The sequence below is a fragment of the Cuculus canorus genome, chromosome 19 (genome assembly GCF_017976375.1).
Source record: "Cuculus canorus isolate bCucCan1 chromosome 19, bCucCan1.pri, whole genome shotgun sequence".
Classification (NCBI taxonomy): domain Eukaryota; kingdom Metazoa; phylum Chordata; class Aves; order Cuculiformes; family Cuculidae; genus Cuculus; species Cuculus canorus.
The window spans coordinates 12,637,956-12,663,072 of NC_071419.1; the positions used below are offsets into that span (position 1 = coordinate 12,637,956).

The 25,117-nt window shown below is 50.8% G+C and overlaps 2 protein-coding genes across 2 annotated transcripts in view; one reads left to right on the forward strand and one right to left on the reverse strand.

Annotated features, from left to right (window-relative positions):
- The window catches only part of DPP7 (dipeptidyl peptidase 7), a 28,807-nt gene extending 11,827 nt beyond the window's left edge, over positions 1-16,980 (reverse strand). Inside the window, exons 1-8 of the mRNA XM_054084286.1 lie at positions 16,833-16,980; positions 16,425-16,538; positions 10,192-10,331; positions 9,341-9,504; positions 7,091-7,226; positions 3,688-3,769; positions 1,474-1,640; positions 5-65 (exon numbers count right to left, since the gene is read on the reverse strand). Of these exons, the coding sequence (XP_053940261.1) occupies positions 5-65; positions 1,474-1,640; positions 3,688-3,769; positions 7,091-7,226; positions 9,341-9,504; positions 10,192-10,331; positions 16,425-16,538; positions 16,833-16,911 (943 nt within the window). The 5' untranslated portion in view covers positions 16,912-16,980. The remainder of the gene's footprint in view (positions 1-4; positions 66-1,473; positions 1,641-3,687; positions 3,770-7,090; positions 7,227-9,340; positions 9,505-10,191; positions 10,332-16,424; positions 16,539-16,832) is intronic.
- The window catches only part of LOC104059113 (dual specificity testis-specific protein kinase 2-like), a 37,765-nt gene continuing 29,129 nt past the window's right edge, over positions 16,482-25,117 (forward strand). The window contains exon 1 of the mRNA XM_054084288.1: positions 16,482-16,609. The gene's annotated coding sequence lies outside the window, so the exon portion shown is untranslated. The remainder of the gene's footprint in view (positions 16,610-25,117) is intronic.

The window sequence follows — 25,117 nt, forward strand, 5'->3', positions numbered from 1 at the left end:
TTACCAACAAGAGCAGCCAGGCCTTCAACTGCGTCTGTGTGGGCAAGGATTTGTTCACAGCCAACCTGGACGAGACACACTGCAGTCAGGACAGTTAACACCCTCCGCTCTGCAGAAGGGCTAAGCCAGAAGATCAATTAAAATTACCAGTTAAACATTTTACATTCAACAGCTTTCCAAGGGCCTAATGGCTTTAAACTGGAAGGGGAATGATTTAGATTTGGCATTAGGAAGAAATTCTTCATAATGGGTGCCCAGTTTGCCCAGAGCAGTGGTGGCTGCCCCATCCCTGGAGGTGTTCAAGGCCAGGTTGGATGGGGCTTGGAGCCCTTGATCCAGGGGGAGGTGTCCCTGCCCATGGCAGGGGGTGGGACTGGATGGGCTCTGAGATCCCTTCCAACTCAAACCATTCTATGATTCTATCATTCTAATGCAACAGGGGTTGGGGTGGTTTTTTCCTTCGTTGTAGCAATAAAATCCATAGAAACAGGGAGACAGGGCTAGGCCAAACAGTTCCTTTACCAAGTTAAGCAGCTCTGCAGGGGCCGCAGGGATACACAACAGCTCCTTCCTCCTACAACCAGAATATTTTAACGTCCTCCTCAAGGGGAGGTAGAATAACTGTTTCCATTTTACAGGTGGTTAAACAGACCCCTGTAAGGGAGCTGGATATCCAATGGAGACAGAGACAGCATCTCCTGAGTCCCAGGACAGTGTAACCTCTATGACCTCTTGCACAGGACAGATTTCACTCCAGGTAGGACTCAAACCATAAATGCCCCAAGGCCAGAGGCAAATGAACCCCCATCCGTGTGCTGTGCTGGATTCCAACAGAGAACCGCAGCACAAGGCTGACAGTGCACCAGAAGAAACCAAGAACTGCAACAGCACTTGGTGATTGGGGATCAAAGCTGAGACCTTTCAAAAGCAGCACTTTGCCATGTCTGACTTTCTTGAGAGTTTCCAGGTTTTGCAGTCCCCTCAGCAGCAGACATCCCTCTGCATTGTACCAAGGGGACAGCATCTTCCTGGGTGACACTTGGAAAGGAGCCAGATTTTTAGGTTTCCATCTCTACTCACCAATTAAAATACATCTATGAAAACATGTTGAGGTGCTCTACAACACACCTCTATCTTTTTTGAAAAACGACAGGTTTTTAGCCTTCAAATGCTGAAGTCAACAACTTTGCACAGCCTCTGTGTCTAAGGTAAAGGCAAAGTGGGGTAGGAGTGGCTTCAGCAACCTCTCCCAGATGAGCAGCACATTTCAAACATGCAGTCACTGTCAACGGGAGTTTACAATGTGTAGTTTTACTGTCAGAGGGGAAGGGCTGCAACACCCACTGCTGCCTCTCTCGTCACTATCATCAATCGCGTGTGCCTGACAGCGTCATGGGCTATGCAGCCCCCTGCACGCCAGTCACCAAGGAGCACACCCAAAACCCCAACTCTCACCCGCATCCTGGTGCTCACCTTCACGGGATTGGCAGGGAGGTGTCCCATGAAATCGGTTTTGTACGGGTAGTCCATCATGGCCATCATGGTGAAGGCATTTCTAGCAAACCCAAAAAGCTGGTAAACATCCTCCTTGCTAGAGATCTTATTGCATGTGGCCATTTTGCTGCTGATTTCATCGTAGGCTGCAGGACGAAGGAAAATGGAAGGTACAAACTTCATCAGAGGAAAATAATACCAGGCTTCACCATCTTGTTTCACTCAGTAGTAAGGAGATGCCATGATAAACGGCTGAGGCTTCCCGTGGGAAGAACACAATACATCTCAATTTACACACGAGTGGATGTCCAGGCACAGCCTTCCTGGGCAGCCTCCCAACCCTGCCTGGCCCACGGCTCGCACTCTGCACCTCACAGAGCCACTGGCACTTCCCTGGGAGCCCAGAGGAACTGGCACCCACTGAGGCAGGAGCAATCCCAAGCCTGTCCTCGCTGGTGCACCCAATGGTGCAATGTTCCCAGGCCAGCTCTCATGCAGGAGAGCAGGACGCAGCGTACAGGTCCCAGTGGGATTTGAGAGCCAGAAGAACCAGCAAGGAGGGGAAGAAAGGGGGGAAAAAAAAAAAAAAAGAAAAAAAAAAAGAGTTCCTTGAGAGCTGGGCGCATTTGCAGTGAGAATTGCCAAGTGAAAATGGCTTCACGAGTCATGAAGGACTCCTGAGACGCGCCCTCAAACTTCAGTGGGATGCAGAGAGGTCAGCTGGAGTCAGGAAATCCATCTTCGGAGAGATTCCTTCAAGATGCACTCTTACACCTTTGCATTTGTGCTGCAGAAATTTGTTCCCTTTGTTCTCATGCTCCATGTCTGGAGTCATAGTTCCTGTCTGTCCCCACTGCACTCTCCAAGCTGCCCACTGGAGCCCTGCTGTCTTTACTTGGAAATCCAGGGCCCCAGACCTGCCTCTGGATACTAAAGAGCATAGGCCCTAACTATGATCCCTGCATGCACCCCACTGCAGAAGGTGCGGTCCCACCCAGACTGTAAGGATCACAGGTATTTCATGGCAACGTTTTTCCTGCTGTGACACAAAACCAAATGGTATTTTGGACCCCCAGCTCCTCTGGGCGATTCCAGGAACAGCCCCTGCAGTGACAGCAGCCATTGGAGGCACACAGGCCTCACCGTGTGACACCACAGACGCAGCCAAGCCTTGGGACAGACCAAGAGTTTCCCCAACACTGTTCCAACAGCAGGCAGGGCTCCCAGGAAATGCTACATTGGCCTACAATATCTGGTCTGGCCTGCTTGGGAGACACCACAGAGTGTGGGGTCACCAGGCCCTGTCCTGTGCTTCATGTCCAAGATTGGAGATGAATGAGACTGTGAGAGCTACTTCAAGACCTTGACTGCCTTGCAAATATTTCTCAGATATGTCCAGTGGGCTGAGCCACACAGCTGCCAGACCCACCCAAACAGTTCACAGTGGAGTGGGGAGTGAGGCCAAGTATCTGGTGAAAATAATGCCTGAAGGAGACTGAGGGGAGACCTCATCATGGTCTGCAGCTTCCTCACGAGGGCAGGAGCAGGGGCAGGTGCTGAGCTCCTCTCTCTGGTGACCAATGACAGGACCCAAGGGAATGGCAGGAAGATGCCAGGGGAGGGTCAGATTGGACATTAGGAAAATGTTCTTCCCCCAGAGGTTGGTGGAGCACTGGAGCAGCTCCCAGGGCAGCAGTCACGGCACCAAGCATGACAATATTCCAGCAGCATTTGGCCAAGGCGCTCAGCCCCATAGTGTGAATGTTGGGGTGTCCTGTGCAGGGACAGGAGTTGGACTCAATGATCCTTGTGGGTCCCTTCCACCTCAGGACATTCTATGACTGTATGATTTTATGAAACATGAGGCTCTACCAGCAGAAAATGCCAGTGTTCTGCACCTGGTGGTATTTTTGCACTTTGGTGCAGAGAAGGTGGTTTCATTAACACTGTCCAAACCCTGACAGAGATGCTTTCATTTTGGTGTCGGTTACTAATTTTAATGCCAACTCAAACTTCATTAAATCAAAACTCAATTGTGCGAGCAGAAAGAGGCAGCCATACGAGCACTGGCATTGCTGTAGCTGAACCAGTGGAAGACCTGAACAATGGAAGCTAACTAAACTGAATCAACTTTTTTTCCACATGTCTGGAACTGCCTGCTGGCTGGGAAGCTGCAGGCCTGTATCTCCTTACCTTCACTCAGGCATAGATCCTTAATCTGCTGGAACGCTTTGCGGACAGCTGTGACGCAGCCTGGGCTGGACTTCTGAAAATCCTGAAGGGACAGAAAAGACACAGGATTACGTTTCCACAGAGGAGATGTGCGGAGGCTACACAGGGGAGAACTGCCAGAAGCACCAGGAGTTACTGGCCCACAGGTCAGAACCTCATCTGCACCCCCAGGCAGAAAGGGACAACTCTCCATGGCCAACTCTCCATGGGACACCTCTACACAGCTGATTCTTCACTGGGACAACTCTAAGCAGAGAGCACTCAGCGCTGGCTTGGCTGTTTGCTCTCTTGTTTTGGGGGGTGGTGCTGGTTTTTTTTTTAAATTGAGGAACTCACGGGCACGGTGTCCCACCACCCCGACATCCTCCTCAGCCCTGGGCAACAGAGAATGCAGGGAACCAGCAATGCCCACCACTGTGTAGAGCTGTCCCCGAGGAGAGTTGGCTGTGTAGAAGTGTCCCACAGAGTGTTGTATCATGGAGAGTTGTCCTAGACTTTCTCCAGGAGGAGTGACACCAGTGCATCTGCCTGGTCCTCCAGACAAACAGGTTGCTCAGAGCAGTGGTGGCTGCCCCATCCCTGGAGGTGTTCAAGGCCAGGTTGGATGGGGCTTGGAGCTCCTGGATCCAGCGGGAGGTGTCCCTGCTCATGGCAGGGAGTGGGACTGGATGGGCTTTGAGGTCCATTCCAACCCAAACCATTCCATGATTCTTTGTGTATGTGTGGGCAGTGTGGTTTAGAACTGCTGGTCTGTCTGTGAGAGGATTTAACCTCTGGCTTTGTGTGCGTGTGTAGTTTGATTGAGGAAGCCCTGGGTAAGTCTTGGGTGAACTCTGCCATTCTTGTTGCTTTAATGAAGTAACTAATTTGATTGTGACAAATTCCACTGAATCACTCTCTTAGACTGGCTGCTGATTGAGTGCTGTTAAGAATTACAGACCCTAATCTTGTGATTTATCTCAAAAATATTAATAAATCCTAAACTGCTGTTAAGCCAAAGCCGTGTCACCATGTTCATGACAGGAACCAAGACCCGCTTTTCTGCTTACACCTGCCAGCTGACCAAGAAGGCCATGTCATTTTTCTGGGGAAAAACCCTACCGATTCCTAAAAAAGGCAAGTAAAGGTATGTTTGAAGAGCTGTGGCTGGTTCTGCTGGTGGAGCAAGTTCTTGCTGTCACTGAAAGGTCTTGCAACCCAAACTGTTTCTCTTCTGTCAGCCTGAAGGCAGTTTGAGATCTGCTGGCAACCAATGCTTTGTAATAAGAAGAATTACTGAGGGTCTGTTAAGGTCCCTTTACTACGTTACAGCAGTGGTTAAGTAACCACAAATCACTACCTAAGCATTTTTCTTGCAAAGACCCGGTCTCTACTTCAAATAGATTTGGCTCGCTCCTTCCTTCCTTCCTTCCTTCCTTCCTTCCTTCCTTCCTTCCTTCCTTTCTTTCTTTCCTAACTCTGCCTTTGTCTGATAGTCAGGACTACAGAAATCGCTATGGAGTTCTCCACAGTTTACCTGGGCATCCCTTTGGGGGTTCCGATATCCTTCTGAAGGTGCTTATGGCACTTCATTTACTAATGGCTCTAATTGGAGCAGTGATCAGCCTGGGATGGGGGAGCAGGTTTGTTCTGGCTGCCTGGAGAGCTGGGCTCCCATTTGGCAAGGCCCAGCACATCGAGGAACCCCCACCCATTCCAGTCCTCCCCTGCAGACCCTTACAGATCCAGGTTCCCGGTTCAGCTGAGCCAATGCAGGAGCAGAGGAAGAAGGTATGACAGCCATCCCAAGGAGAGATGCTCTCCCTCCAGGCTGCCAGCTCCACTCTTGAATCACACCAAATTCAGACATCTGAGTGGGTCTGAAGGATGGCCTGAAGAGTCCCTGCACTGGTGTGGTATCTGCACATGTCTGCTTGGGCAGTGTTCATGCAGGGGCTCTCTGCCCGGCTGCAGGCAGAGATTTTGCACAAGGTGCTCTTGTCCACTTTCTGCTCTTCACTGGGAGCCGCAGACCTATGGAGAGTGCTGGAAAAGCTCACTAAAAGCCACAGAGAAAGCTGCTTTGAGACACTGTGATCTGAATCCCTGGAAGAGAGCGCTCCACAGTGACTCGTGACAGGTTTGTGCCTCCACTAACATTGACAGCTCTCAGGTGTGCTCACTGAGAAGAGCCATTGCATTCACGTTTCAGATGCACATAGCTTTTATGCAAACACTGAAGGTGGAAAGAACTACTCAGAAAACAGCACAAAATGCTTGCTTAGAATCTCAGCCCAGAGGCTGACGAGTGCTGCAGAGAGATGATATTTTAAAACTAATTGGAAAGCTTTTTCACATGACAAAGTCAAAGCCCCGATTTCAGGGGTGTGTAATGACTCACAGCATATTCACAGCTGAAGTGAGACAGAGCTGTCAGCTGAACAGGGACCCTGAGTAGAAATCACCTTAAACCAGGGAACAATTTCCACTGCAGGATCTGTTTGATGATTTCATGGTATTACATTTTTTGTTTTAAAATGTATAATTTTAAGAGATAATGCCCTCTATTCGCTCATACACTTTTCAAATACTCCTGTGTTTATTTTCACATGACAGTCTTTCCTTTACTCTTACTGGTAATGTTATCTGGCCTGTAAGTCTGTTTTGAAGTAAGGCTTCAATATACGTAAATAAGAGCAAAAAGAAGTTTCATGCACACAAGTAGTTCATACAAAGACACATCTGTGTCATCCAGATCTAGAAATTCATGTCAAAAGAGGAAAGCCAGACACCGTCATAAGTTTTCGGTACTACCAGGTAGGACATTTATTTCCTCATAAACTAAATATTAGTTAGTTCTAAGCAATTCCACCTTCCTGAGTCCTATGTCCTCAAAAAGTGAAAGCCATAGTTAGATTTGGGATTTAAGTGAACCCAGGATACCTTGCATAATTTTAGATAGTAACATGAAGATCCCCAAGCTCTTTATTGAAATACAACCATTTGGGGGCAATAGAGCTGCTGTGAATCATTGATACCAATGCAGGATATGGAGGATTTGAAGAATAATTTATCTAAAGGGAGTTCAGCCAAGCACAAAGGAAAACTTTCAGGCTGTAATATGGTCAAGTCACTAGAAATGGGAACGTGAATCATTAGTGGTGATAAAGGTGCTTGAACAGAGTTATGCTACCCCAGCTGAGGCAGTGCTCAGTCACCGCACCATGCAGCCCCTGCTTTTCCTCAGAGGTTCCCATTTAACTGCATTCCTTGCCCAGCAGTGATGCTGTGAAGACAGAATGTCTGTTTAGATACATAGAAAAGGAAAAAAATCTCACCTTCTTAAAGGAAGACAACAATGCTCCTGAAAAGAGATGTTACTTACAGCTGTTACATCCCTGAAGAACTGGGTGGGATCTCCAAGCCCAGCCACAGACAACAGGGGAGCACTGGCTGCTAATGCTCCGGCCACAATGTTTGGGTATTTCATTCTCATGTAAGCGCTCAGCATTCCTCCATAACTGCCACAGGAGAGAAAAAAAGAGTTATTTCCTTTAGCAGACAGGTTATAACACAGATCAGCAGTCACAGGCTCAGCTAACCCAAGGTAATAAGAAGCTTATGGATATCTAAGTTGCCATCCTCATGTGAAAAGATCCAGTTATGGACAATGAGCAGCACACAATGTGTTCTAACTGGCCCTTCCTCAAATGCTCACACCAGCTCTTGTGGGAAAACAGCAGTCCAGTTTACTTCTGCAGCCAAATGTAAATCCTGCCTTGATATTTAACTCTGCGCCATCCTGTGTGTGTCCCAACAGCTTCACTGTACAACCACGTTGGGCTCAAGTGAAGCTATCACTGTTCAATGGGGGAAGGAGGCATGGTTTGCACACAGGATTCTAAGGACCAGCAAAGCTCTCAGCAAAAGGTGGACACTACAGAAAATGCAGCCCTCTGTAGTGCTGGGACATAGGGTGTTCTCCCTGGGCATCCCAAATAACAGTGGCACAGGTCATCAGCACAGAGACAAGGAAGGGGAGACATTAACAAATATCACAATAAAATTCAAACCCATCTTGGTAGCTCCAGTGCCAGGGCCACAATCTACAGATCTACCACAGCCTGCCAGACAAACCCAAGATGATGGAATTTATTCCTACACCAATGTTTGTGCAGTTACTCCGAGCTCACTCCTGTGGTGGCAAATGCCATCCCTAAAGTGCAGGTATGACCTGGTCTGACTCCAAGCTTGCAGGTATTCCAGTCTCCCTCTCCACCACCTCAAGTGGTTGGGCTAGATTCCATTCCCACATCACCCACATGCAGAGCAATACACATTTCTCTAACCTTGGCCTTGGAAACAGGCATTAACTGAAACCTGCCACAAGGAATCATAGAATGGTTTGAGTTGGAAGGGACCTCAAAGATCATCTAATTCCAACCCCCCTGTCATGGGCAGGGACACCTCTCACAAGGTCAGGCTGCTCAAGGCCACATCCAATGTGGCCTTGAACACCTCCAGGGATGGGGCAGCCACAACTTCTCTGGGCAACCTGGGCCAGGGCCTCCCACCCTCATTGTGAAGAATTTCCTCCTTATGCCTCATCTAAATCTTCCCCTCTCCAATTTATAGCCATTTCAGGTTAAAGTTTGGCAAAGTTATAAGCAACAGAAGAGGGTTGTTTTCTCCCATGGCAAGGGCTGTGCTGCTCCAACACTGCTGTGTTTCTGCATTCTCCACGTGCGTTTAGTGCTGTTCAGGGCTGCTGCAGGCTGAACTCTGATTTACACTCACAGATCTGCAGTCCAACATAGAACCCAGCAGGCAGGTCTTACTGAATCCCTCTCCCACCTTCCCATCCCAGGACAGCTCCTGGCCCCTTCCACACCAGCTGCTGTCCCGACAGTCACTGTACAAACACTCCTGAGATCAACAGTGCCCTCCCCAGCACAGTGAGCTGGCAGCTGAACGCCAGCTCCCAGGTCAAACGCTTGTTAGCTCACTGCAACGGAATAAGAAGGCTCGTACTTGGGCAAAGCCTGTTAAACGGAAGCACCTCTCTGTGCCGAGCATGGGGAGCCATTCAAGAGATGAGCACAACACATCAGCACAGCTTTAAGCTGCAACAGAGCAAGCACTCAGGGGAAAAAATTCTGCTGGGAAGCCAGGAGCAACCAAGCAGCAGGTTGCAGAGCAGAATTATAAAGAAGCCTTCAAGGAAAATGGTTGGATACTGTTAAAGAAGCTGTTTTTAATCAAAAGCTGTCTGGACACCAGAAAGAATATTTTACCAATTATTAGTTTTCTGTATTTCCAATGTAAAGCATTTTAATCTCACAGGAAAATGTCGCCATTTTCTGCAGTTCTGGCTCGCTCATACATTGCAGATGCCTAGAAATACCCAGTCAGTGGTGCTTCTCCAAAGCAATTCCAAATCGAGATTAATTCTCGATGGGAGAGCTGACTGGGACCTGATGATGAACTCTTGGGAGCTCCGGCTCATCTGCTCTCTATTGCATAGCTTAAAGCTCTGCCTTTAGAACTTGCTCAAGAGCCAACCAGACCTGTGAGAACAGCACGACTGTAGCTGGGAAAGGATGCAGAAAAGGGAAGGAGCACACACAATCTTTACCTGCCTCCAAAAGCAATGACAGGGCAGTCTGCAGCACCTAACTGCTGCTTAAGCTCAGTGATCAGCACTGCATAGTCAGCCAGGGCTTGTTCCATGGTGAGCAAACGAGTGTTCTTCAGCTGTGTTGACTCAAGTCCAAACGGAAGAGACTTCCCATAGTACCTCTGAAAGGAGAAAGATGAGCTGAGGAAAGGCTGTTGTCGAGGTCTGGAGTAAGCGTGCACAAATGGGAAGTGGTAACAGAGCATGTGCTGTCCTTGTTTGCAAGTGAGGCAGTGCCTTGCCATCTGATAAACAGAAACTTTCAGGGTGTATCCTGTAGAGGATGGACAGTCCATGATAAGCCACTTCAGTGGGGACCAAGTGGGCTCTTGGCACATGTGTCTCTCTCAAGATCCCCAAACACAGAAGGGAACAGTGTAATCTCTTCATACATAAGTTGTGGAATAGTAGATTTAATAGAGCGGTGTGCCTAGGGACAGGTTGGCTCAGGACTTCACAGGCCAGAGAGATTAAGTACTATCCAAACAAAAGAACTTTCTAGTCCAGCATGTAGTTCAAGGCCTGTGGAAACTGCTTACAGAAGCACTGGTCTAAAGGAAAGGCACCACAGCACAGGTTTGACTGAAGCAGTACTCCATGTCCTGGATTGCCAAGAGGCATAGGAAAAATAATTCAGAAGCCATGGTTAAGTAAAGAAAAGCTGCTGCCCTGAAGAGAAAGCTCACAGCAGGCAGACCTCAGCTTCATGGCAGGAGATGCTATTGTTTGTCCAGAGCTGCAGAAAGCAGAGTTCAGCCACACTGAACAGAATGAGACTCTACAGTATGGATAATGATTAAAATACTCACGTGCTCAGCAAAAACCACAAGTGCTTGCTGCTCCTCTGCTAATTCAAATATGAAGTCAGAGTTCTGAGCGAAAGTCCAGATGTCGCCTTCGTTGCCAGTGTAGAAGAAGATGGGTCCGGATCCCTTCTTCCAGAACTTTGCTGAGTGAAACAATGATGGAAGCAAATGTAAAAAAAAGCCCAAACCATGAGCATGAAATGACTCCTTTGGGCAGGAGCTTAACAAGGAAGAACTCTGAAGAGGCCAATAATTGAGCTGGGGCACAGCAGCGTTAGAAAGGCCAGACTACAAAAATCTCATTGGAGTTGGGGTAAATAAGAGCTTCCATGAGATCAGCACATGGCCTGGAGCTGCCACTCTGCCTAAAATCTCACTTCTACGAGGCGTTTGGAAACAGCTGCCCCCTAAAAAGGACATTTTCCCACTTCTCTACCCTTTTTCAGCCAAACTCATCGCAAAATACTTGCACTGAGCACTTTTCCCACAAAATGGACGTTAGGGAATTGCCTAGATCTTTCTGCTGCTCCTGATGAGATGTGTAACACTGAGCCAAGCTGTAAATCACAGCTCATGGAATGGGTTGGGTTGGAATGAACCTTCAAAGATCACCCAAGTCCAACCCCTTCCATGGGCAGGGACACCTCCACAGGGATCTGGTTGCTCAGAGCCCTGGCCATCCTGACTTCAAACACTTCCAGGGACGGGACAGCCACGATTTCTCTGGGCAAGCTGGGGCAGAGCCTCAGCATCCTAAACATAAACAGTTCCTTCCTTATGTCCAATCTAAACCCACCCTCGTTCAGTTTTAAACCACTGTCCTTTGTCCTGTAACCACAGGCCCGGGTAAAAAGTCTCTCCCCATCTTTCTTATTGGCTCCTGTGCCCGTCTGGCCCCTACCTGGCAGCTGAAGAGTACGCAGCTGCTCGTTCACTCCTACCAAACAGGGAGGAGAATTGGAAAACAAAAGGAAAACTCATGAATGGAGATTTAAAACAGTTTTAATAGAACAATAAAAGAAATAATAATAATAGTAGTAGTAATAATAACAGAATATACGAAACAACACTCAGCCCACCCCAAGCAGCGATGGCAGTACACATTCTGAGCAGTGAATGTCAAACAGTGAACACAGTAAGTTTAGCAGTTCCAGAGCACTGAGTGCGGACCAAGAGGCTGCCCCTGGCAAGCTTCCTGCCCTATACCAAGTGGGACATTTTGGTTATGGAATACACTCCCTGGCCAGTATGGGGCAGCTGTCCTGGCCATGTCCCTTCCCAGCTTCTTGTGCACACCTGCACAACATGGGAAGCTGAAAAAGTCCTTGATTTCCTAGCAACAATCAAAAACATCAGTGTATTTTCCACTTTGTTTTCACACTAAATCCAAACCACAGCTCTATACCAGCTACTAGTGCCACAGTTTTGAGTCCTCAGCTGGCAACAGAGTCATGTGGCCACTAGCCCCAGTGGACAAAGAATCACGTAGCTGCTCCCTCCCTCCTCCTCTTCCAAGAGGGAGAACTGAAAGAAACAAAGGCAAAACTCATGCGTGGAGATAAAGGCAGAGAGGGTTCATCCACCAATTTCCACCATGGGCAAAATGGACTCAGCTTGGGGAAAAAAAAGATCAAATTTATTACTCACCACACTGGAGCAAGATACCGAGCAACGAAACCAAATCCCAAAAGGAACACCTCCCACCCCTCCCTTTTTCCCATGTTTGGCTTCACTACTGATTTCTCTCCCTCCTCCCCAGAGCGATGCAGGGAGACAGGGAATGGGGGTTGCGGTCAGTTCACCACACATTGTCTCTGCCGCTTCTTCCTCCTCAGTGGGAGACTCCTCACCCTTTTCCGCTGCTCCAGCATGGGGTCCCTCCCACAGAAGACAGTCCTCTGAACTTCTCCAGCGTGAGTCTTTCCTGCAGGTTGCAGTCCCCCATGACCAGCTCCAGCTTGGCTTTCCATGGAATCACAGCCTCATTTGAGCATCTGCTCTAGAGTGGGTTCACCACAGGCTGCAGGGGGAGATCCACTGGGACTCCTGATGGGCTGCGGGTCGAGATCCACCTGGACTCCTCATGGGACGCAGGATGAGACTCACCAGATCCACCAGGACTCCTCATGGGCTGTGGGTGACAGTCTGCTCAACCATGGTCTCCTCCATGGGTTGCAGAGGACTCTCAGCTTGGGTGTCTGGAGCACCTCTGTGCCCTCATTCTTCACTGACCTCAGTGTTCTCCACACTATTTTTTTATATCTGCTGTTTCTGTCACATCTGCAGGGCTGTTTCTTCCACATCTTGCTTCTCTCTGCCGCATCAGGTTGGACTGCATCAACCAGTCCATTAAGCCCTGGCATGCCAGCCACAGGGGTTATGGGGAGGCCAGTGCGTCCCCCCTGCTCCTTCTCTCTCCTCTCCTGCTGTGTCTTCCCTCCCACTTAGCTATGTTATCACAGAGGCATTATCACATTATCACCATTGCTGCTGGGCTTGGCCAGAGGCCAGTCTGCCCTGGAGCCAGCCACCCCTGTAACCCCCGCCAAATCCCAATCCCAGCACAAGTAGGGAGAAAACCAGCTCTAACCCAGCGGAAACCAGGACAGCTGCCTGTAAGCCCTGAAAGGCCACATTAAGGTCTCCCTGGAGCCTTCTGTTCTCCAGGTGGAACAGCCCTAACAGTGCCAGCCTTTCTTCACAGCAAAGGTCCTCCCGCGCTCTGACCATGCCCATGTTCCTTCTCTGGACCTGCTCTAGCAGGGTCACACCTTTCCTGCACAGGGGACCCCAGAGCTGGACACAGGGCTCCAGGTGAGGTCTCATGGGAGCAGATAAAAAAGGCAGAATCCCCTGCCTTGCCCTGCTGGCCACGCTGCTGCAGATGCAGCCCAGGATCTGCTGTTACTGCTCTCCTGCCACGTCATAGAATCATAGAACGGTTCGAGTTGGAAGGGACCTCAAAGCCCATCCAGTCCCACCACCCTGCCATGGGCAGGGCCACCTCCCACTGGATCAGGTTGCTCCAAGCCCCATCCAACCTGGCCTTGAACACTTCCGGGGGCAGCCACCACTGCTCTGGGCAACCTGGGCCAGAGCCTCACAACCCCCATTGTCAAGAAATCCCTTCTTATGCCTATTTTAAGTCTTCCCCTCTCCAATTTAAAGCCAGCCCCCTCATCCATGCCTTTGTAAAAATTCCTTCCCCAGCTTTCTTGCAGGTCCCCTTCAGGTACTGGAAGGTTGCTATAAGGTCAACTCGGAGCCTTCTCTTCTCCAGGCTGAACAACCCCAACTCTATCAGCCTGGCCTCATACGGGAGGTGCTCCAACCCTCAGATCATCTTTGTGGCCTCCTCTGGGCCCATTCCAACAGTTCCATCTCCTTCTTATGTTGAGGATTCCAGAACTGGACACAGGACTCCAGATGAGGCCTCACAAGAGATGAAGAGAGGGGCAGAAACCCTCCCTCACCCTGCTGGCCATGCTTCTTTTGATGCAGCCCAGGACACGGTTGGCCTTCTGGGCTTCGATCACACATTGCCAGCTCATATCAAGCTTCTCATCGATGAGCACCCCACGTCCTTCTCTGCAGGGCTGCTTTTAATCACATCATCCCCTGTCCTGTACTGAAACCACAGATTATCCCAACCCAGGTGCAGGACTTTGCACTTGGCCTTGTTGAACCTCATGAGGTTCATACAGACCCATTTCTCCAGCTTGTCCAGCTCCCTGTGGATGAGATCCTGTCCGTGTGTGGTACATTTTATGAATAACAAACACATCACTTTCTCATACAATATATCACATGTAAATATGATAATCTATGAAGAGGATGTGCTTCACCCTCTGCTCTCTTTGCAGCCGAAGGCAAATTGAGACTGGCAGCACAAGCTGACCCAGGATGTCAGTACCTGCTTATCTAACAGACACTGCTTTAATGCCTTCTGACTTGGACAAACATTTGGGTTTAGCTTAGTCTTAAGTGGTGCAGGAATTAAGAGGAATAATAAACAGCTTCCCTCAACAATGAACCTCAGATTTCAACACGCTGCCTCACCATCCAAAGGGAGCTTCCCCAATGCTGTCCCACACACAAGCCGGCAGCATGTCTGTCTACCCATGTCACCCAGGGTTGCTGCCATTAACAGAGAGGCCTGAATTTAATTCTTGGCATTCTCAACATAGACTTGCCAAAGCAGGATTTGGCCTGGAAATGGGTCTGAAATCTTTCATCAGCAAAACTGCTGCTCTTTGTTAACGAACAGGTTGATTCTCCTTCTGTGTTGCATTTGCTTTAGGTAGCCGGGAGGATACCAAAGCGCTATCTTTCCTCTGGCTTTTCTTCCAATATGCTTCACGATTCCTGGAGTGAGCAAGCACCCCCAGGAGCCAATCCTGAACCAGATGAGTTGCTTAACAAAGTGTCTGTTTTCAGACTGAACTCCAGGGGAACGGCCAGCTGACCTCAGGCCAGTCAGATGCCCAGTTGTGAAAGAGCAGTCACCTCCAGGCTCTTGCTGACAATTTGGAAAGGCGCCTGTTGCACAAGCAGCAGCAGAGAGTATGGAACTGCTCACAGGAATTCTGAGTGAGAAACTGCTTGTAAACCAGCAGAACTGCGATGTTAATGTTTTGTTTCTAACAAATATTATTCAGCTCTGTCCAGGACACACAGATAAAACAAAACGCTTTACGAAGAGAACAAATCAAAGTTATGCCACGATTTAAACCAAGTGAGCCCAAAGTGCAGATCAAAAAAGGCCACTTAATCAGTGACATTTCAGTCTTGTGAGTACTACCAAAATTTACTGGTGTTCCCATATCTTTGGGCTGAACTGATCCACGAATTCATGCTTGGTGACACACCTATGTTTGGGTGCGGACACTGAACGAGCTGCAGAGTGACAGGGCATGTGATGACGATGAGATGCTGCCTGTGATGCTCTGGGTGCAGGCAATCTGTGAGGCGGCAGAGGGCAGGCACCAGGCTGGGCAGCACTCTGGACTGAGGTTATTCTCAGCTCCACCCTTTCTCTCTCTCTGTAAATCTGTCCTAACTCCTCCAAGCAGGGAGGATTGAAAAACACGTGATGTTATTGAAATTGCTGATTTTTCAGTTACACACTGTTCAGCAAAGCCGCCCCCCTTTCACTGTGTGTTTCACATAAGATAACTTGTTGGCTAGAACAGAAGACAATGTCAGCTCCTCGCTAGAGACCCTCGCTGTTCCGCACGGCTTAAGCTGGCTAAAGCTGGTTCTACATAATGCAAAATACTGACCCAAAAGGAGTCGTCTGCACTGGTAAGAATGATGGCTACAGAATTACAGAATGGTTTGGGTTGGAATGGACCTCAAGGCTCATCCAGTTCCATAATGCTGCCACGGGCACAGATGCCTCCCACTGAATCAGGGGCTCCAAGCCCCATCCAACCTGGCCTTAGAACCCTCCAGGGATGGGGCAGCCACCACTGCTCTGGGCAACCTGGGCCAGGGCCTCCCCACTCTCACAGCAAAACTTTTATCCCTAAGATCTCATCTCAATCTTCCCTCTTTCAGCTCAAAACAATTCCTGTCGTCCTACCCTTGCACTCTCTAATCAAGAGCCTCTCCCCAGCTTTCCTGGAGACCCTTTCAGGACTGGAAGCTGCTCTGAGGTCTCCCCATAGCCTTCTCTTCTCCAGGCTGAACAACCCCAACTCTCTCAGCCTGTCCTCGTACACGAGGTGCTCCAGCCCTCGGATCATCTCCACGGCTTCCTCTGGAGTTGCTCCAACAGCTCCATGTCCTTCCTGAGCTAAGGAATCCAGAACCGGACACAGGGCTCTAGGTGGGGTCTCACCAGAGCAGAATAGAGGGACAGAACCCCCTCCCTCATCCTGCATAGAACACCATGTTTGCGTTACTACTTGTTTTTCCCGCTGCATTCAAGCTCTCAAATGCATTTGTAGGAGTTGCTGTGTCCAACTGGACACACACACCAGCAGGCAGCCCTGGCACAAGCCTCACACAGCTCCTGCTCCAGAGGGGCCAGACCTGGGACTTGTACGCCGCACCACTGGCCAAAACAATGAACGGAGGGGAAGGAGAAGAGGACACAGACAGTGCCGGGGGATGACGGGCACGCGCAGGGCTGGCACCGAGCTCCCACCGCCCCCTCGGTGTGGGCACCGCGCGCAGTAGCTCCGGCTGCAGCGCGGGGGAGCGAGGCTCCCGCAGAGCACCCCGGCACCCACCTGAGAGCAGGTACCGCTGCGGGAAGGTCTCGTTGCCGCAGGTCTCGAAGCTGAAGTGGTCCCGCACCTGCTGGAAGAGCCGCTCCTCCAGGCCGAGCCGCGCCACCAGGGCAGCTGCAAGGGAAACGTCAGCGCCGGCGACACCAGAGTCCAGCCCCGGGCAGCCGAGGGCCCACCCGGGGGAGGTAAGGGGCGGCGGTAGGGGGTGTCCCAACCGGGAAAGGGGGGGGAGAGAGGGGGGGGAGAGAGGGGGGAAGAGAAAGGGGGGGGGGAGAGAGGGGGGGGGGAGAGAGGGGGGGGGAGGGGGGGGGAGAGAGGGGGGGGGAGAGAGGGGGGAAGAGAAAGGGGGGGGGGAGAAAGGGGAAGAGAAGGGGGGGGGGGGAAAGGGGGAAGACCCGGGACACCCACCGGGAGCGGCGCCAGCCGCCGGCAGTAGCGGCAGGGCGATGGGGACGAGAAGGAGCAGCAGCGGGAGGAGCGCCGCCATCGCCGCCGCCTCAAGCCCAGACCGCAGTCCCGGGCAGTCCTGCGACCCAGGGCGGTCACATGACTCCTAGCGGGAAGCGTCACGTGGCGCCCGGCGCTCTCACGTGATCGGTGGCGCCGCCATGTTGCCTCTGCCCCTGCACCGCAGGTGTTTCGGTGGGGCCGGAGGTGACGGGCGGGGACCGAGCGCGCTGCAAGAGGGGCCGAACCGCTCCCCTCCCTCCGCAGCCGGGTGGGCCTCCCGTGCCGAAGGGCCTTCGCGGCGCTGGGCTCGGTGCGGCGATCGGGAGGGTGGCGGGCAGCGGGCTTGGTGCGGGCCCCGTCCCCGTGGGTCTGGGGGCAGGGACCAGTTTCGCTGGTGCCGCTGCTTGTTGGTAAAAGCTCATTGTAGTTTTAATATCTTAAAAAAATCATCTTGGAATGAGCAGCCAGGCAGGAGACTGACACAGGGTGTGCCCCAGTTAGTGATTCTCTTTTGTAAGGGCCGTGCTAGGGGATAGAATTTTGTTCAGCTGCATCTCTGCAACATAAGAAGGGCGTGGAGCTGTTAGAGTGAGTCCAGAGGAAGCCACAGGGATGATCCGAGGGCTGGAGCACCTCCTGTATGAGGACAGGCTGAGAGAGTTGGGCTTGTTCACCCTGGAGAAGAGAAGGCTGTGAGGAGACCTCAGGGCAGCTTCCAGTACTGAAAGGGGCTCCAGGAAAGCTGGGGAGGAGAACTTCTGGGAAGTTCTTCACAATGAGGTTGAGGAGGCCCTGGCCCACGTTGCCCAGAGCAGTGGTGGCTGCCCCATCCCAGGCTGGATGGGGTTTTGAGCCCTTGAACCAGTGGGAGGTGTCCCTGCCCAGGCAGGAGGTTGTTGGAACTGGATGGGCCTTGAGATCCCTGACAACCCAAACCATTGTATTATGGTTAGAGATCAGTGTGATTTCTTAGTGTGGCTTTCGAATGAGGAGCTGGACATTTAATTAAATTAAGAAAGTCTAAGCCAGCGGTTTAGAGATTACTGCCAGTAACTGGGAGGAGCTGATTGATGTATGAACTTTGTAGGTGATTTTTGGGGTGCCCACCACCAGGCACAACTAAAGACCCCTTAGGGCATGGGCAGAAGGTGTAAAGTGTAATTATAATTACATGTCAATATGTGATTCCATGCATGATGAACAAGGTATGGCTTTGTGTAACTGTATAGAAGTGACTGCAAAGAGCCCCTTGAGTTGTGCTTAATTGCAGGAAAAAAAAAGGTCTCCACCACAATTTGCACAAACCTGAATAAATGATGAATCTCTTGGTGATGTATTTACTGGCTTATTGCAGACTGGGTAATGGATCCATGTTTTGGTCAACATGCTTATCAAACCTCCTTAGCTTTTGCCTCCTGCTGCTGAGTTGGTGCCACGCTCTGCAAGGACATGTGATGGCACCTCAAGTCCTCTCCATGATGGGTTTGTGGGAGAGGGAGGAGCTGGGGAGGAGCAAAAGCTCTGCCAGCAGCAAGGCCAAGGTGCCTGAGGTCCGGGAAGAGGAGATGCAGCACAGGAGGAAATTGGGGTTTGCACCCACAGTGAGGTTTGTTGGCTGGTGCCCACCCCTCTGGTGAGGGAGCAGCAGCAGAGAGGATGACCCTTGTGCTCTGCAGGAGGGTGTGGGTGAGTGCACGTCCCCAGGGCAGTGATGCACTCGTTGCCCTGCGGCTGGGTGTACTGGGAGAGAGGGGGCTTCCAGCTAGGGGCACCAAGGATGTGGGTTTGCATGGAGCACAGGCAAGTCCTCAGCCAGGGGGCTACCAGATTGCACATCCCTGGAATGAAGGGACTGTGGAAGGAGACGGTGGGATGAAGCAGAACTAGGGAGCTTTGAGACCTCCTGAGGGAAGGTTTTGCAGTCTTAAAGAGTGAGGTGGAAGGATGAGAAATAAGGGAACTTCCCATGGAAAGCCTTAAAAACTGGGGCACTTGACGCTGATGGGAAAAGTGGAGAGAAGATGAATCTGCAGGTATCCTGCATGGCTGCACCTGTGGCAGCATGATGGGAAGAGAAATGACTTTGTGGGTTTGTGTCGTGCCCAGCAGTCCCTGGGAAAGTTTCTGTCTGTAAGGTGGTAGCTGGTGGGCAGTGGAACAGCAAGCAAGCAAGCTTGGTGGCTGCACCAGTCCCAGAGGAGCAGAACTGCAAAGCTCATGAGCAAGGTCCTGGGCTCATGGTTGTTATGTCCTTTCCTCAGTATGGGGACAGGGAAGGTTGTCCATGTTGGGTGTGTGCCTCGGTGCTAGTGAGGCTGGGTGCAAGGTGGCCCCTAGTGCTGGGGGAAGACAGGACAAGAACAAATGTGGAGCAGGCCACCCAGGGAAACAGATGAGTTACCATCCCTGGAGGGATTTAAAAGCCATGCAGATTTCAGGACAGGGTTTCATGGTGGAGTTGGCACTGTGAGATTTACAGTTGGACTCGATGACCTTAAAAGTCTTTTTCAGTGTGACTGATTCTGTGTTTCTGTGTGATTCTGTGAAATCGTTTACTGGGTAATTTCTCTGGGTTCTGGTTCCTCAGCAGAATCCCCAAAGGGTACGTGGCCGTGGAAGAAAAGGGGACTGGAGAAACTCCCATTGCAAACTGGGCAAGGTGAGCCTGCTGGTGTGGCTGCAGTGAGCCACCAAGGATCTAATTTGGTTGCATTGGGCCAAGTGCTGTATAAACATGCAAACCAAAAAAGCCTGGCTTTGCCCCAAAGGGTCAGTGCATCAGCTTGTTCAAAATGTTGCATCCACCTTACAAGATGTCATAGAGGTTTGTATTTTATAAAGGATGGTGAGGTTTGGCTTGGTGAGGGTCAAAGCAGCTGCTACAGGAAGATGACTTGAGTTGTGATCATGGGTGGAAGCTGTAGGAGCAGTGTTGTCACATTTGCTGTCACCATCTGCAGCCACACAGTGGCAACTGCATCACGGGAGATCACTCTGGTTCAGGGGTCACAGGATGACAAAACCCAGTGGGAGACAGATGCACCTTGCCTTGGTGTGATGAAAGGATGGCGTCAGCTCCAAGGACATGTGAGTGGCTCTGGCCAAGGCTTCTCTTGGGCTGATTTTGTACCAGTTCCCAGCAGAGGGGGCGCCAAGGTCCTGCCTGCTTCTGGTCTGAAACATGCATGAGATTTATCCTTGGTGGACCAATCACTTGCCGGAAAAATATTTTTTGCTGCTTTAGGACTGACAACAGCATTGTGCTTTCTTTATGAATTTAATCGAAAGAGAATCTTGTACTCCAAGGAGCTCTGAACAGTGTTTCGTTTATGTTATTTTTTAAGTAGTTTCCTGCACTCCCAGATTTGTTCTTTCAGTGAACTGTGTTTATAATGAAGACTTTGAAATCCTGGAGTTTGGGGTGGGGGCAGACTGTTGGTTTTAAGACTGTTTGGATTTGATGCCAGGTTTATTTCTACCAGGGATGAGGCTCAAGCAACTTCATCCCACCTCCCTAAGAGGAGAAGCTGTGACATGGGAGGCTCCTCTACTCCATAAACCACTCGATGCTTCTCAGCCTTGTGTCAGTGTAAAATGTGGACTGGTACAAAGGAAACCAAAGGCGTTACCAGAAAATGCTTTGCTTTTGCAGTGGAGGGGAAAGGCTGGAACTGGTCATGGAGCAGGTCCTGTGCAGGCTCAGGGTGAGGTCTGTGCTGCACACAGCAGGATTAACGTCTTATTTTTAGATGACTGCTTATCTAAATTCTGTGCCAAAAAGCTCACAGAGTTAGGGTACAAGTAGCGTCTGTGAGGTGTGTAATCCAGGGCTTTAAGAAGGATTTGTGCTTGTTGCCAAGCTTTGTGAAGGGGTTAGGGAAATCCAGGAGATGACACAGGCAAAGGCATTTGTACTGTTGTCAGGAGAAGGTTTTTCACTAAAACCTTTTGTGCGAAGCAATCCTAATAAAATAATGCCTTTAGAAAGGCTTCCTAGTGTCTTCAGAAATGGAAATCCTTGCTGTGGATGAGATGAAGAGCCAAAGGCTTTCCAAGATCTGAAGAGAGAAAGAAATAGCCTGTTTATCTCCCTCGCCAGTCAATATTGAACTCATCCAAAGATCCCAAACTAAAGAGGCGAGTCCCTCTCCAGTGGGGCTTCCAGACTGTCAGCCCTGGGCAGAGACAGCTGGACAAGCTCTTTCCAGTCTCCCTTGGTCAGATTTTTGGCCTCAGCAGGATAAAAGGTCAAGGGGTACTGGGAGGGGCCTCTGGACCCAAACGCTGCAGTCCTGTATTTCCTGACAACTGTATCTGTATTTTGTCTGTTCATTTAAAATGGTGTCTATCCTCTTTCCTCTGCCCCAGGCTGACTGTTCCTAGATTCCTGTTCTGTGCAAACAGAGAGATAGGACAGTTCTCCTGTCTGAACTGAGCAGCGTTTCCTGCTCGCGTAACCTGGGGTGCTGTGCTGCCTTGCCTTGGATCAGGTTCTGTTGTCCGTGTTGGCAGAGGAGTGGCTGCTGTGAAGGTTCGCTGGCAGGATGGAAATGGGGTGTGCAACCTCACTGAGAACAGGGAGAGGGGTTAAACATATGGTCAGGTGTAGCCTTGCACCTAGGGATGGTGTCACTTCCATTTCCTGCATTAGAGGAAGTCGGATCTATGGATCTTTGTTTACAAAGATTCCCAGAGTGTCTGTGAGGTCAATCACGGGCGTTCCCAGCAGGGCCTTCCCCACAGCTCAGCCTGGGGCTCTGGCAGTGGAGGTGCTGGGGCAGCGGTGGGGTTTGGCTCCATGGCTGTCGGTATTCACCCGTGTCACTCCTGAGCGGTGGCCAAACAAGAACGCAGCTCCCTGCGTTTGCAACAAGAATGCAACTCCCCTGCTGCTGCGGTGGATCCAGGCTGAGCTGCCAGGCTCCCTTCCCCATGCTTCTCCAGCTTCTTGCTGTGAGTTGAATGACTTGCATGGAATAGCATCAAGGCTTGGAGTGGTCTTGTTGAGGATGTGGTGCATTTGGATGCCGTGTCCTCTCCTGTGCTTTCAGCTGACAGCCCGGGAGCATCCCCTGGGGCAAATGAATGCTGCTCTATTTCAGAAGAGGTCTCTGCACTTCAGTGTGTGGAACAGCAGAGAAAAATAGAGGAGAAGGTGGTCAAGGGTTCAAAATGTGGACCAGTGGGCAGTGACCTGTGGACTGCAGAGGTCAGAGAGGCCACAGGGGTGGAAGCTGGCCTCTTGGTCTCGTGTGTGGCTGGGTTGTAGCAAGGATAAGGCCCATCCTCCTCAATCAGGTGCTCACGGTCCCTCTCAGCTGTGGGTCTGTTGGGTAAAGAGCAGGACCAGGGAGCTGAGCCAGTGGAGAAATGGTTTTCCTTTCTTCCTGTTGAATTAATTTTATGAGGGATTGGTCTTCATGTCCAGTTCACAAAACAGTGGGTGCAGAGGCTGGTGCCAGCGCTGAGCAGAGGCTGCTGAAGCAAGGGGAAGGATGTGGGGCTGTTGGAGCGAGTTCAGAGGAGGCCACGGAGATGACCTTAGGGCTGGAGCACTTCCTGTATGAGGACAGGCTGAGACAGGTGGGATTGTTCAGCCTGGAGAAGGCTGCACAGAGACCTCAGAGCAGCTTCCAGTACTGAAAGGGGCTCCATGAAAGCTGGGGAGGGGCTTTGGATCAGGGAGGGCAGGGATAGGATGAGCAGCAATGGTTTGAAGCTGAAAGAGGGGAGATTGAGATGAGATCTTAGACAGAAATATTTTGCTGTGAGGGTGGGGAGGCCCTGGTCCAGGCTGCCCAGAGCAGTGGTGGCTGCCCCATCCCTGGAGGGGTTCAAGGCCAGGTTGGATGGGGCTTGGAGCAACTGGATCCAGTGGGACGTGTCCCTGCCTATGGTAGGTTTGTGGAACTGGATGGCTTTGAGGTCCCTTCCAACCCAAACCATCCTACAATTCTAAAACTCTGGGTCACGCGAGAGTGGGAAGCAGCTGGCACCTGAGGAACACAGCTGGTGCCAAGGGCAGCTGAGCAGCCACCACCAGAAGCTCCTGTGCTGCACTGGTGACTCTAGGTGCTCCACAGCAGGACAGGGCTTCCAGGACAGCAATGTGTCATAGAGGCACATGCCCAGCCCTCTGTCCCCTCTACAGCATTCTTGTCACCACCAACCCTTAGAACCAGGGACAGGTGCAGGCAGGAAGGGGCAGTCACCCTCCTGTCCTCCCCTCCCGCCCTGCCAGCTCCCAGGGATGCCCCATGCTGCAGCGATTGGTGGCTGATGGAGCCAGGAGCTGCCTTTATCTCAGGCAGTGACATGGCTGCAAGGAAGACACTTGGAGCAGCCACATGGGGTGTCCTGGATGGGGTTCCTTAAATCTGCTCTGCAGAGGGGTTATCCAGCTGGGGTAGTTTCCCCCAGTAAGAATGAAATGTGATGAAGTAGAGCTGCCTGGTTGGATAGGGTAGGAAACATCATTTTATAAGTGTTGCAGACCCTCCTCCTCCAAACACCACAGCCCCCCTCTGCCAGAGCCAGCACAGGTCACTGGTGTGCAGAGAGGACACCGAGCTGCTACAGACCATGTGCAAGTTCTACCCTCGTCACCCCAAGCCTTGGGCATGTTGTCTTGAAGCCCCTTGTGCTTCCACATGACAACCAATACCAAGGAAAAGAACAGAAACTCCTTCTCTCTGGGATGTCCAGGGGTTGTGTTCACCACGGGAAAGGTTGGTTCCACAGATCACAACACAAGATGCATCTTCAAAGCTGCTTTCTAGTATAGACAGACAGCGGTTAGATATAACTGCCTGCTAAGGCTCTTAAAGGCTCCCAGATACCTGACTTTAAGAACATTCCTGCCTGTTCACTGCTATCTTGTAAACACGGTTGCTAAGATGCAGCTGCACAATGAAAAACCATCTTCAGCAGTGTCCTCCCGCAGCAGCACCAGATCCAGGCCCTCACTGCACTGAGACCCTGGCAAGAGCCCTCAGGCTCCAGCTTTGGGCTACAAATCCCTTCCTCAAATCCAGGACTATTTCAGGCATGTTTTCCTTACAATCAGCACCACAAAGGCAGTGGGAGTTGCAGATGAGATTTGCATATGTGGCATCAGGAGTGGAGCAGCAGCCTGGCACACATGGCCGTCGGCCAGGCTCTGGATACCCGTGTCTGTGGCTCCATTTCTTTTAGGGGAACCTGGGAAAGGGATTCACAGGGCAGCTGTGTCAGCAATCTCAGCAAATCCAACAAGTCAGCCAGGCAAGTCCATTTGTAGGGTGAAGGTCAGACTAACAGGTCTGGAGTTCCCCAGATCCTCCCTCCAACCTTTCTTGTAAATGGCATCACTTTTGCCAACCTCCAGTCAAGTGGAACTTCCCCAGTCAGCCAGGACTGCTAGGAGATGATGGTAGTCCTCCCGAGGTGCCTGTCCCTTCTTCCAAAGCTCGTAGACTTTCCTCTTTTTTCTGAGATCCACCCAGATCTCTCTGCTCAGCCAAGCTGGTTTTCTTCTCCAGTGGCTCATTTTTTCGGCGTGTGGGAATGGCCTGCTCTTGTGCCACTAGGATTTCCTTCTTGAAGACCATCCAGCCTTCTTGGGCTCCTTTGCCCTTTAGAACTACCTCTCATGAAACTTTATCAACCAGCCTTCTGAACAGCCCAAAGTCTGCTCTCCAGCAGTCCAAGGTGGCCATTCTGCTGACCTCACTCCTTATTTCTTCTAGAACTGAAAATTCTATCATCTTGTGATTGCTGTGCCCCACGTGTCCTCCAACCATCACATCTCCCCCAAGGCCATCTCTGTTCACAAACAGCAGGTTCAGGAGGGTGACTTCCCTTGTTGACTCACTCACCAGTTGTGTTAGGAAGTTGTCTTCCACACACTCCAGGAGCCTCCTAGACTGTTTCTTCTCTGCTGTATTATACTTTCAGCAGACATCTGGTAGGTTGAAGTCTCCCACAAGGACAAGAGCTAGTGATCATGAGACTTCTCCCAGTTGCTTGTAAATTAACTCATGAGCTTCTTCTTCCTGGCTGGGTGGTCTATAGCAGACTCACCATGATATCTGCCTTATTGGGTGTTCCACTGATTTTTACCTATAGACAGTCAACCCTATCATTTCTATCATTGAGTTCAAGGCTGTAAAAACACTCTCTAACATACAGGGCAACCCCACTACCTCCCCTTCCTTGCCTGTCCCACCTGAAGGGTTTGTAGCCAACTGTGCCAGCACTCCAGT